General features: G+C 40.5%; 1 protein-coding gene across 2 annotated transcripts in view; it reads left to right on the forward strand.

Moving 5' to 3' along the window:
* HACL1 (2-hydroxyacyl-CoA lyase 1) overlaps window positions 1-11,548 on the forward strand; it is a 39,811-nt gene extending 28,263 nt beyond the window's left edge. The window contains exon 17 of one of the 2 annotated variants that reach the window (XM_010856727.1): window positions 10,030-11,548. In XM_010856727.1, coding sequence (XP_010855029.1) covers window positions 10,030-10,062 — 33 coding nt within the window. In that variant the 3' untranslated portion in view covers window positions 10,063-11,548. The remainder of the gene's footprint in view (window positions 1-10,029) is intronic. The other variant, XM_010856726.1, reaches the window with a different exon arrangement.
* The last annotated feature ends 1,105 nt before the right edge of the window (window positions 11,549-12,653 follow it).

Consider the following 12,653-nt stretch of genomic DNA (forward strand, 5'->3'; position numbering starts at 1 on the left):
TCCCGGCAATCTTGATTCCAGCTTGTGTTTCTTCCAGTCCAGTGTTTCTCATAATGTACTCTGCATAGAGGTTAAATAAGCAGGGTGACAATATACAGCCTTGACGTACTCCTTTTCCTATTTGGAACCAGTCTGTTGTTCCATGTTCAGTTCTAACTGTTGCTTCCTGACCTGCATATAGGTTTCTCAAGAGGCAGATCAGGTGGTCTGGTATTCCCATCTCTTTCAGAATTTTCCACAGTTGATTGTGATCCACACAGTCAAAAACTTTGGTGTAGTCAATAAAGCAGAAATAGATGTTTTTCTGGAACTCTCTTGCTTTTTCCATGATCCATCGGATGTTGGCAATTTGATCTCTGGTTCCTCTGCCTTTTCTAAAACCAGCTTGAACATGAGGAAGTTCACAGTTCACATATTGCTGAAGCCTGGCTTGGAGAATTTTAAGCATTACTTTACTAGCACGTGAGGTGAGTGCAGTTGTGCGGTAGTTTGAGCATTCTTTGGCATTGATAGCTTATCCAGACACAAAATTAGTTAGAAAACATCAACCTTCTATGACGCATTTGAACAGATGGACTTAACTTACTGACTGAAAACATTTCAGTATACACTTACATGACAAATCACTGGCCACAGGCGTTAGTTTCTGCAAAAACTCCCCAGTCAATAACGTATGTATTCAGAACATTCCTTTCAAAAACAACAGTATACACATTCTTTTCAAGTGCACATGAAACTTTCTCCAGGATAGATCATATGTAAGGACACAAAACAAATCTTCATAAATTTAAGAATAAAATCATACAAAGCATCTTTTTCAGCCACCATAGTGTGAAACTTGAAATCGATTACAAAAGAAAACTAGAAAATGTGGAGCTGAAACAACATGTTACTGAGCAGCAAAGGGGTCAAAGAATAAATTTTTTAAAAATTTAAATGAAAATGCTAATAAAATATATCAAAATGTATGGGATGCAGCAAAAGCAGGTCTCAGAAGTTCATAGCAATAAAAGCCTACCTCACAAAACAAGAAAAATGTCAAACAACCTGACTTTACACTTGAAGAAACTAAGGGGGGAAAAAGCCCAAAGTTGTTAGAAGGAAGGAAATAACAAAGGTCAGAGCACATATAAATGAATTAGAGTCTAAAAGCACAGTAGAAAAGATTGATGTAACTTAACTCTGGTTCTTTGAATAGTTAAAACTGACACAACTTTATCTAGAATCAGCAAGAATAAAGGGAGAGGACTCAAAATCAGAAATGAAAGATGAGCCATTACAAGTGATACTGTGGAAATATAAAAATTCATAGAGACTACTGTGAACAAATATATACTAATAAATTTGACAACCTAAATTTATGGATAAATTCCTAGAAACATGTAAACTACCAAGACTGAATCATGAAGAAATAAAAAATTTGAATAGACTGATTAGTAGTTAGAAGATTGAATTGGTAATCAAAACCTCTGAAACAAAAGTCCAGGACCAGGTGGCTTCATTGGTGAATTCTACCAAACATTCAAAGCAGAATTAATATCAGTTCTTCTCAAATTCTTCCAGAAGATAAAGGAGGAAGGAACACTTGTGAAGTCATTTTTACAAGGCCAAATTTACCTCAATAACCAAGATCAGACAAGGATACCACAAGAAAAGAAAATTATCCTTGATGAACATAGATGTAAAAACCTTAATAAAATATTAGCAAACCAAATTCAACAATACATTAAAAATTATATTGTATGATGAACTAGGGTTTATTCCAGGTATTTAAAAACAGTTGCTATCTACAAATCAGTCATTGTGGTACACTACATTAACAAAATGAAGGATAAAAATAATATGATCATCTCAATAGATGTTGTTTTGGTTCAGTCGCTCAATCCTGTTCAACTCTTTGCAACCCCATGGAGTTCCCTGTCCTTCACCATCTCCTGGAGCTTGTTCACACTCATGTCCATTAAGTCAGTGATTCCATCCAACCATTTCATCTTCTGTCACCCTCTTCTCCTACCTTCAGTCTTTTCCAGCTTCCGGGTCTTTTCTAATAAGTCAGCTCTTTGCATCAGGTGCCCAAAATATTGGAGCTTCAGCTTCAGCATCAGTCCTTCCAATGAATATTCAGGATTGATTTCCTTTAGGATTGACTGGTTTGATCTTGCAGTCCAAGGGACTTTTCAAGAGTCTTCTATAGCACCACAGTTCAAAAGCATCAATTCTTTGGTGCTCAGCTTTCTTTATGGTCCAATTCTCACATCCATACATGACTAGTGGAAAAAACGTAGCTTTCATGTAGATGAGCCTTTGTCAGCAAAGTAATGTCTCTGCTTTTTAATATGCTGTCTAGGTTTATCATAGCATTTCTTTCAAGGAGCAAGCCTCTTTCAATTTCATGGCTGCAGTCACCATCTGCAGTGATTTTGGAGCCCCAGAAAATAAAGTCTGTCACTTTCTATTGTTTCCCCATCTATTTGCCATGAACTGCTAGGAAAGATTGAGGGCAGGAGAAGAAGGGGATGACAGAGGATGAGATCAATGGACATGGGTTTGGGTGGACTCTGGGAGTTGGTGATGGACAGGGAAGCCTGGCGTGCTGCAGTTCGTGGGGTCGCAAAGAGTCAGACACGACTGAGCGACTGAACTGAACTGAACTGATGGGACTGGATGCCATAATCTTAGTTTTTTGAATGTTGGGTTTTAAGCCAGCTTTTTCTCTCTCCTCTTTCACCTTCATCAAGAGGCTTTTTAATTCCTCTTTGCTTTCTGCCATAAGGTTGGTGTCATCTACGCATCTGAAGTTATTGATATTTCTCCTGGCAATCTTGATTCCAGCTTGCACTTCATCCAGCCCAGTATTTCACATGATGTTCACTGCATATAAGTTGAATAAGCAGAGTGACAGTATATAGCCTTGATAATACTCCTTTCCCAATTTAGAACCAGTATTCCGTTGTTCCATGTCCAATTCTAACTGTTGCTCATTGACTTGAATACAGATTTCTCAGGAGGTAGGTAAGCTGGTCTGGTATTCTCATCTCTTTAAGGATGCTTCACAGTTTGTTGTGATCCACACAGTCAAAGGCTTTAGCATAGTCAGTAAAACAAGTAGATGACTTTCTGAAATTCTCCTGCTTTTTCTCTGATCCAGCAGATGTTGGCAATTTGATCTCTGGTTCCTCTGCCTTTTCTAAATCCAGCTTGAACATCTGGAAGTTCTCGATTCACATACTGTTGAAGCCTGGCTTGGAGAATCTTGAGCGTTATTTTGCTAGCATATGAAATCAATGCAACTGTGTGATAGTTTGAACATTTCTTGGCATTTCCCTTCTTTGGTATTAGAATGAAAACTGACCTTTTCTACTCCTGTGGCCACCGCTGATTTTTCCAAATTTGCTGGATTGTTGAGTGCTGTACTTTCACAGCATCATCTTTTAGGATTTGAAATAGCTCAACTGGAATTCCATCACCTCCACTAGCTTTGTTCGTAGTGATGTTTCCTAAGGCCCGCTTGACTTCACACTCCAAGATGTCTGGCTCTAGATGAGTGATCACACCTTTGTGGTTATCTGGATCATGAAGATCTTTTTTGTACAGTTCTTCTGTGTAGTCTTGCCACCTCTTCTTAGTATCGTCTGCTTCTCTTAGGTCCATACCATTTCTGTCTTTTATTGTGCCTGTCTTTGCATGAAATGTTTCATTGGTATCTCTAATTTTCTTGAAGAGATCTCTAGTCTTTCTCATTCTGTTGTTTTCCTCTATTTCTTTGCACTGATCACTTAGGAAGCTTTTCTTATCTCTCCTTGCTATTCTTTGGAACTCTGCGTTCAGATGATCTTATCTTTCCTTTTCTCCTGTGCCTTTCTCTTTTCTTCTTTTCTCAGCTATTTTTAAGGCCTCCTCAGACAACTATTTTGCCTTCTTGCATTTCTTTTTCTTGGAGGTGATTTTGATCACCACCTCTTGTACAATGTTATGAACCCCCATCCATAGTTCTTCAGGCATTCTGTCAGATCTAATTCCTTGAATCTATTTGTCACTTCCACTGTATAATTATAAAGGGTTTGATTTAGGTCATACCTGAATGGCCTAGTGGTTTTCTCTACTTCAATTTAAGTCTGAATTTTGCAATAAGGAATTCATGATCTGAGTCACAGCTCCTGGTCTTGTTTTTGCTGACTGTATAGAGCTTCTCCATCTTCGGCTGCAAAGAATATAATCAATCTAATTTTGGTATTGACCATCTGGTGATGTCCATGTGTAGAGTCTTCTCTTGTGTTATTGGAAGAGGGTGTTCGCTATGACCAGTGCATTCTCTTGGCAAAACTCTGTTAGCCTTTCCCTGCTTCATTTTGTACTCAAGGCCAAACTTGCCTGTTACACCAGGTATCTCTTGACTTCCTACTTTTGCCTTCCAGTACCCTATAATGAAAAGGACATCTTTTTGGGGTGTTAGTTCTAGAAGGTCTTGTAGGTCTTCATATCTCGGTTCAGACTTCAGCTTCTTTAGCATTAGTGGTTGGGGCATGGACTTGGATTACTATCATATTGCAGGTTTGCCTTGGAAATGAACAGAGATCATTCTGTCATTTTTGAGACTGCACCCAAGTACTGCATTTCAGACTCTTTTGTTGCCTATGAGGGCTACTCCATTTCTTCTAAGGAATTCTTGTCCACAGTAGTAGATATATTGGTTATCTGAGTTAAGTTCACCCATTCTAGTCCATGTTAGCTCAGTGATTCCTAAAATGGTTTGTAAATATACACAATGGGTTATTATTTAGCCGTAAAAAGGATGGAGTCTTAGCACTGCAACAACGTGGGTCGGCCTTGAATGCGTTGTGCTGAGAGACTCAAGTCAGAGAGAAGTGAGTGTCATATGACCTCACGTATGGAGCCCCAAACAAACAAAAACCCCAGCTCATAGGTGCAGAAAATGGGTTGGTGGTCGCCAGAGTTGGTGGGTGGGGAGTGGGCAAAATGGCCTATGGGGGTCAAAAGGTACAAACTTCCAGTTATAAATATAAGTCTTCAGAGATGTAATGAACAGCATGATAACTGTAGTTAATAATACTGTGTTGCATATTTGAAAGTTGCTAACCAAATAGCTATTACAAGTTCTCATTACAGTAAACATTTTTGTGACTATATGTAGTGATGGATGTTAGCTAGATTTGTTGTCATCATTTTTTGATGTGTACAAATATCAGGTCATTGTGTTGTATACCTGAAATGAGTATAACGTGTGTGTGTGTTAGTCGCTCAGTTGTGTCAGACTCTGCAATCCCATGGACGTAGCCTGCCAGACTCCTCTGTCTATGGAATTCTCCAGACACAAATACTGGAGTGGGCTGCCATTTTCTCCTCCAGGGGATCTTCCTGACCCAGGGACCGAACCCATGTCTCATGTCTCCTGCATTGGCAGGCGGGTTGTTTACCGCTGACGCCACCTGGGAAGCCCCTGAAATAAATGTAATGTTATGAGTCAGTTATGGGGCCTTCCCAGTGGCTCAGTTCAGGGGCCACAGGAGGTGCAGGTTTGATCCCTGAGTCAGGAAGATCCCCTGGAGGAATGTATAGCATCCCACTCCAGTATTTCTGTCTGGATAATTCCATAGACAGAGGAACCTGGTGGGCCACAGTCCATAAGGTCGCAGAGAGTGGAGCATGACTGAAGCGACTTAGCATGCACGCGTGTCAATTATACTTCAATTAAAATTTAAAAACAGGGAGAGAAAGGCTTTGGCATAGCCTCTCATAGGCTCTTCTCATAGCAGAGAGAAGAGATACTTAAGAAGCATGGTGATGGGGATGGTGAGCACAGAAAGACTAGGCCAGAAAGATGATGAGTTAGGTGAGATTAGCACAGTTTACATGGAGCAAGCAGCCAGACTGTTTTAAGATAGGTCAACTTTCAGAATCTGCTCAGTACCCTTGTGGGTTTATTGATTACCTTAGAAAGAAACTCTTTGTTCAGATAATTCTGTCTAGCTAGACACCCAATAGATAGGTTTTAAAATCCCGTGTCCTTTTGTCTAGCTGAGCACCTACTTTCCAGTAGCTGGGGTGTTAGTGTTGCAGCCAAGAGCCCCTCCTCCTGGCATCAGAGCATCAGAGCACTAAGGGCTAAAGCCCTGGTAAGTGCGGTCAGAGCACACAGACAAAACAGACCGGTGTTATAGTCACAGGAGGGCCCTGACTGATTGTCCTCTCATCACGTTCACCTTTCTAAGTGATCTGCTTCTAGTGGTCTGTTGTGGGTTCTCTATGAACCTGGAGGATATTGCTGGAGAAATATAGCCTCCTACTTCCTCTTTTATAATTCCACGAGGATTATCCTTGTATTTTTTTGCATCTACTACTTCAACATATGTGTCTTCATTCCGGTAGAATTCCACTTATATTACAGTTTCTAAGCTGTTTACTTTTCATTGATTAATTACGTGTCCATTGCCATTTGTCATTTTTTTAAAACAAAGTACAGTTGATTTGCAGTACCATGTTAGTTTTAGGTATACAACATAGTGATTTTTATAGACTACACTCCATTTAAAGTTATTATAAAATATTGGCTATATTCCCTATATGTGTTAGTCGCTTAGTCGTGTCCGACTCTTTGCGACCCCACAGACTGTAGCCCACCAGGCTTCTCTGTACGTAGAATTCTCCAGGCAAGAATACTGGAGTGGATTGCCATTCCCTTCTCCAGAGGAACTTCCCAACCCAGGAATCGAACCCTGGTTTCCTGCATCACAGGCAGATTCTTTACCGTTTAAGCTACAGGGAAGTCTATTCATATGCTGTGCAGTATATCCTTGTAGCTTAGTTACTTTATACAGAGTAATTTGTGTCTCTGAATCTCATACCCCATCTCGTCCCTCCGCCTGTCCTTCTCCCCACTGGTGACCACTAGTTTGTTTCTATATGTTTAAGTCTGAAAAGATAACACGCACCCCAGTGTTCAGAGCAACATTATTTACAATAGCTAAGATATGGAAGTAACCTAAGCGTCCATCAACCAATAAACGGATGAAGCAGATTCTTGTATGGACTTCCCCGGTGATTCAGTGGTAAAGAACCTGCCTGCCAATGCAGGAGACACAGGTTCAGTCCCTGATCTGGGAAGATGGGACATGCCACGGAGCAACGAAGCCCATGAGCTGCAACCACTGACTCTGTGCTCCAGAGCCTGGGAGCTGCAACTGCTGAGCCTGCAGTCTGTGACTGCTGATGCCCGTGCACTGCAGAGCCTGTGCGCCTCAGAGCCCGTGCACCTCAGAGCCTGTGCTCCACAGCAGGAGGAGCCACCGTGACGAGAAGCCCGCACTCTGCAACTAGAGAGGAGCCCTCGTTTGCTGCATCTAGAGAAAGGCCTGTGCAGCAGTGAAGACCCAGCACAGCCATAAATAAATGAATAAATAAATTTTTAAAAGATGTGATATACATGTACAATAGAACACTATTCAACCATAAAAAAGGAGATCCCATGATCTGCAGCAATGTGGATGGACCTAGAGGATATTATTCTTCGTGACATAAGGCAGACAGAGAAAGGGAAAGAGGAGCGACACTGGGTGTTGTCACTTCTTGATGTGGAATCTGAAGTAAAACGAATGAATGTGACTGTGAGCAAAGAAACAGACTCAGATACAGAGAACAGACTGCTGGTCACCACTTATTACTGATTCATGGTGTAGCGGGCTGCTTGCTGTACAGGGAGGACCTAATCTCTGCAGTTGCCAGTGTCCAGGCTCTATGGGTAGGATAGTTTCTGTCCTGGGAAAGGCTTCCGTGCACTGCTCTTTCTACCAAAGTTCTGCTTAGATGTGGGAGCTTGGTCCTCTTTCCTCCTTCATCTCCTCCTTTTTTAAAAAATTAATTTTTATTGGAGTATAGTTGGTTTATAGTGTGTTGGTTTCTGCTGTTCAGCAAAATTAACAGTTATGCATATATCCATTCTTTTTTAGATTCTCTTCCCATGTAGGTCACTACATAATATGACTAGAGTTCCCTGTGCTATACAGTAGGTTCTCATTAGTTACCTGTTTTATATATAGTAGTGTTTATATGTCAATCCCTGTCTCCCAGTTTCTTCCCTCCCCCACCATGCCTTTTTCCCCTTGGTAACCATAAGTTGGCAAGAATACACACAAGAACTATACAAAAAAGGCCTTAATGACCTGGATAACCATGGTAGTGTCATCACTCACCTAGAGCCAGACATCCTAGAGTGTGAAGTCAAGTGGGCCGTAGGAAGCATCACTACGAACAGAGCTAGTAGAGGTGATGGAATTCCACCTGAGCTATTTCAGATCTTAAAAGAAGATGCTGTTAAAGTACTGCACTCAGTATGCTAGCAAATTTGGAAAACTCAGCAGTGGCCACAGGACTGGAAAAGGTCAGTTTTCATTCTAAACCCAAAGAAGGGCAATGCCAAAGAATGTTCAAACTATCGCACAGTTGCACTCATTTCACAAGCTAGCAAGTTAATGCTCAAATCCTTCTAGCTATGCTTCAACAGTATGTGAATCGAAAACTTCCACGTGTACCAGCTGGATTTGGAAAAGGCAGATAATCAAATTGCCAACATCCATTGGGTGATAGAAAAAGCAAGGGAATTCCAAAAAAACATCTACCCCTGCTTCATTGACTATGCTAAAGCCTTTGACTATGGATCACAACAAACTGTGGAAAATTCTTAAAGAGATGGGAATACCAGACCACCTGACCTACCTCCTGAGAAACATGTATGCAGGTCAAGAAGCAACAGTTAGAACCAGACATGGAATAACAAACTGGTTCGAAATTGGGGAGGGAGTGTGTCAAGGCTTGTCACCCTGTTTATTTAACTTATATATGGAGTACATCATGAGAAATGCTGGGCTGGATGAAGCACAAGCTGAAATCAAGATTGCTGGGAGAAATATCAATAACCTCAGATATGCAGATTACACCACCTTCATGACAGAAAAGGAACAGGAACTAAAGAGCCTCTTGATGAAAGAGGAGAATGAAAAAGCTGGCTTAAAACTCAGCATTCAAAAAACTAAGATCATGGCATCCAGTCCCATAACTTCATGGCAAATAGATGGGAAACAATGGAAACAGTGACAGACCATTTTCTTGGGCTCCAAAATCACTGTGGACGGTGACTGCAGCTATTAAATTAAAAGACGCTTGCTCCTTGGAACAAAAGCTATGACAAAGCATATTAAAAAGCAGAGACATTACTTTGTTGACAAAGGTCCATCTAGTCAAAGCTATGATTTTTCCAGTAGTCATGTGCAGATGTGAAAGTTGGACCTTAAAGAAGGCTGAGCGCCAAAGAATTGATGCTTTCAAACTGTAGTGTTAGAGAAGATGCTTGAGAGTCCCTTGGACTGCAAGGAGATCCAACCAGTCCATCCTAAAGGAAATCATTCCTGAGTGTTCATTGGAAGGACTGATGCTGAAGCTCAAGCTCCAATACTTTGGCCACCTGATGTGAAGAGCTGATTCACTGGAAAAGACCCTGATGCTGGGAAAGATTGAAGGCGGGAGGAGAAGGGGACGACAGAGGATGAGATGGTTGGATGGCATCACTGACTCGATGGATGTGAGTATGAGCAAGCTCCAGGAGATGGTGATGGACAGGGGGGCCTGGTGTATACTGCAGTCCATGGGGTCACAAAGTTGGACACAACTGAGCGACTGAACAATGACAAACCATAAGTTTGTTTTCTACATATTTCTGTTTTGTAGTATTTCTGCTTCTTTCATACTCTATAGTTTTTTTGTCTGCCCTGATTACTATTAATGGGGCAAGATTCAGAAAGTGATATTAGGTTGTTTTGTAGGAAGAGACAGAAGATTCACTAATAGATATTTAGCTCCTTTTTAGGAAAAGCTGTAGATCAAAGACAAAACTCATTTACCCCCACTGTGGCTAGTGTCGTTATAATGGGACTTTTGGATTTTAGAACAAGCAAGATAGGATATAGTTTGATGTAGTTATTTCTTTTGACTGAATATTTGTTTCTTTTCTTTTTTTAGGATTTTCACTGGCTGACCAGGTCTAATCTGTAAAGATGCCAATGAATGACTTGAAGAGTTTTCTCTTTCCTATAAGATGGAATTTTATTTTTCAAAACAAAATTACTATAATCTTAAAATTGTCATGCAAAAATTAAATAAAACATTTCTAAGTGACATTTTATAGTGTAGGAATTGATTAAAAATATAAAAAGCTACCAGAATCCTACCACAGAAATAACCATTTACAGATGGAAGAAGGGGTTAATTACATTGTATTGTGACTACCTAACTGTTGAATTACACGTCAGTATTCTTTTAAACGAATCCCTTCTTAACATCACATATCTTTTAGAAACCTCTTCAGACAAAAAACAGTTTCAAGAACTGTATACTGAGAGGCATGTTGAGTGAGTTGGAATACCTGGACTGTTTCTGCCTCGTGGTTTATCCACTGAGCACTTCGTTCGTTAGTCTGCCCAGTGTCTGATGGGGCTTGTTCTACGCTATAAGTTGTGTGTTTGTTTTCTTTTTATGGAAAGAACTTACCAAGCCAAAGGAGAAGTCACATCACACCCAAACTAATAATTTCAGGGTATATTTGGATTATCAACCTCAGTGTATGTGTACCACATTGAGAGCAACAGTCAGCAGCCTTAATATATAGAGAACTCTTGTTGATAAGAAAACTGTTAATGCACTAGTCAGAAAATGGGCAAAGGGCATGAATGTATAATTAATAGAAAAAAGCAAATGATCAATCAGAGTATGAGTATGAATACAAATGAGTATGTAAGTTAAACTTGAAAACCTCTTTTATACCCCAGCTCCTCGGCAAAGCACTTTTAAAATTACAGTTTTCAGCATTTGGTGAGGGTGAAATGAAGAGCAGAGCACTGTGTCAAAATTGGTGCAAATTTCACTGAGGGATTCTAGCAGTGTTTGTATTCACAATCATAAAGTGTTCATACCCCATAACTTTTGACCCAGTGGGCATATTTCAAGAATGTAGTTTAAAGAAATAATGAAATATTTGGTCAAATATTTATTTGTAAGCCCCTTCAGCATGGCTTTATTTAGGAACAACCCCAGTGTTTAATGATAAGACATTGGTTATATAAGTTATGGTTTTTCAACATCATAAAATAAAAATTGTGTTGAAGAGAATGTTTATTAATGGAGAAATAAATGACAACCCACTCCGGTATTCTTGCTTGGAAAATCCCATGGACAGAGGAGCCTGGTGGGGCCCGTGGGGTCCCAAAGAGATGTGACTGAGCATAATCACAGCTACAAAAATGGATGGGTTCAGGTCAGGATATACATCTTTACTCATTCACAGATAATATACATAGAGAAAAAAGGTGGGCATGAAGTAAACCAAAATTTTGATATATCTTGGTGATGGTATGTAAGTAATTTTTATTTTTTGTACGTTTTTTCCTACTTGTGTAAGATTTTAAAATGAAAATTGTTATATAATTGTATTCTCAGAAACATATTGTTTTAAGAAAATACTAGAAATGGAAATTATTTTCAGAGTTCTTGTTTATTATCTGCAGTTTTATATATGAATTGGGGTATAGGACTTTATATCTAAGTTCAGCTAGTTTGACTGTGTCATACACATCAGACTTGTATCCATCCATTGGCTTGTTAGGGACCTAAGTGACTTCCGCGAAGCGGTGGCCTCCAGCTTTGAGGTATGAGCTGAGGAGATGCTTGCATGAAGATGTGGTTTCACCTGACAAGCGCCTGAGATCAGGCCCCCCTCTTCCCCGGCAGGTCCCCTTATGGAATTCTGCGACACACACTGCAGAGCCTGGGCTGCAGGGGAGAAGCAGAGAGTGGGTGGCCCTGTCATCTCACCGGATGTCCCGTGCTCCCCGTGGACGCTTACCAGGGTCCAGCCCCGGTGGATCCAGGGAATTCGAAGCTGGGACGGTGTCGGCGATCAGGAAACAATAGCTTATTTAAATGTTAATTAAAGATATAAAGAGTGGTTAAATAAGGATAGCTCAGCAAAGAAATTCAGTGAAGAAAAGAGGCTGAATAACTTGGTTTACCTTGAAAGCTAATAAAATTCCAGGACAAGGGATTTGCGTCACCTATGTAGGCCGCATGCGTCCTCCCGTTCTCCCGAAGGAGAGGAGACACTAAGGCCTCCCCAGTCAGATCTTAGAAGCCCAGGCATAATTAGTAGGCTTGACAAGCCTCCACGCTCCAGATGGGAATTCAGCCAGAAGGTGAGAGAAAGAACGACATGGGGAGACCAGCTTCGGTGAATAAGGCCTGCATTTTATTTTCCAAAGTAGTTTTTATACCTTAAGTTGTGCGTGGAGGATAACGGGGGAAGGTCAGCAGTCCTTGATCCTTATCGAAGCCAGGCTTTCAACCTTATCATATGCAAAAGTTTAGGTGATTTACATCATCTTCTGGCCAGGAGGCCTGTTAACATTTTATGACCCTTTCTTCATTTTTCTCTAAAGGTGATTATTCTAAAGTCAGGCACCACCCTCCGAAAGCATTAGATAAAGTGCATTCCTATAGGGCAAACGTGTGTTGGGCTATAAAAAGAAAAGAATTAACTCAAGGGTCCAAGGTTACAAACATTAAAGCTACTACTTACATTCCTATACACCAAT

Source organism: Bison bison, unplaced genomic scaffold (genome assembly GCF_000754665.1).
Source record: "Bison bison bison isolate TAMUID 2011002044 unplaced genomic scaffold, Bison_UMD1.0 scf7180017864374, whole genome shotgun sequence".
NCBI lineage: Eukaryota > Metazoa > Chordata > Mammalia > Artiodactyla > Bovidae > Bison > Bison bison.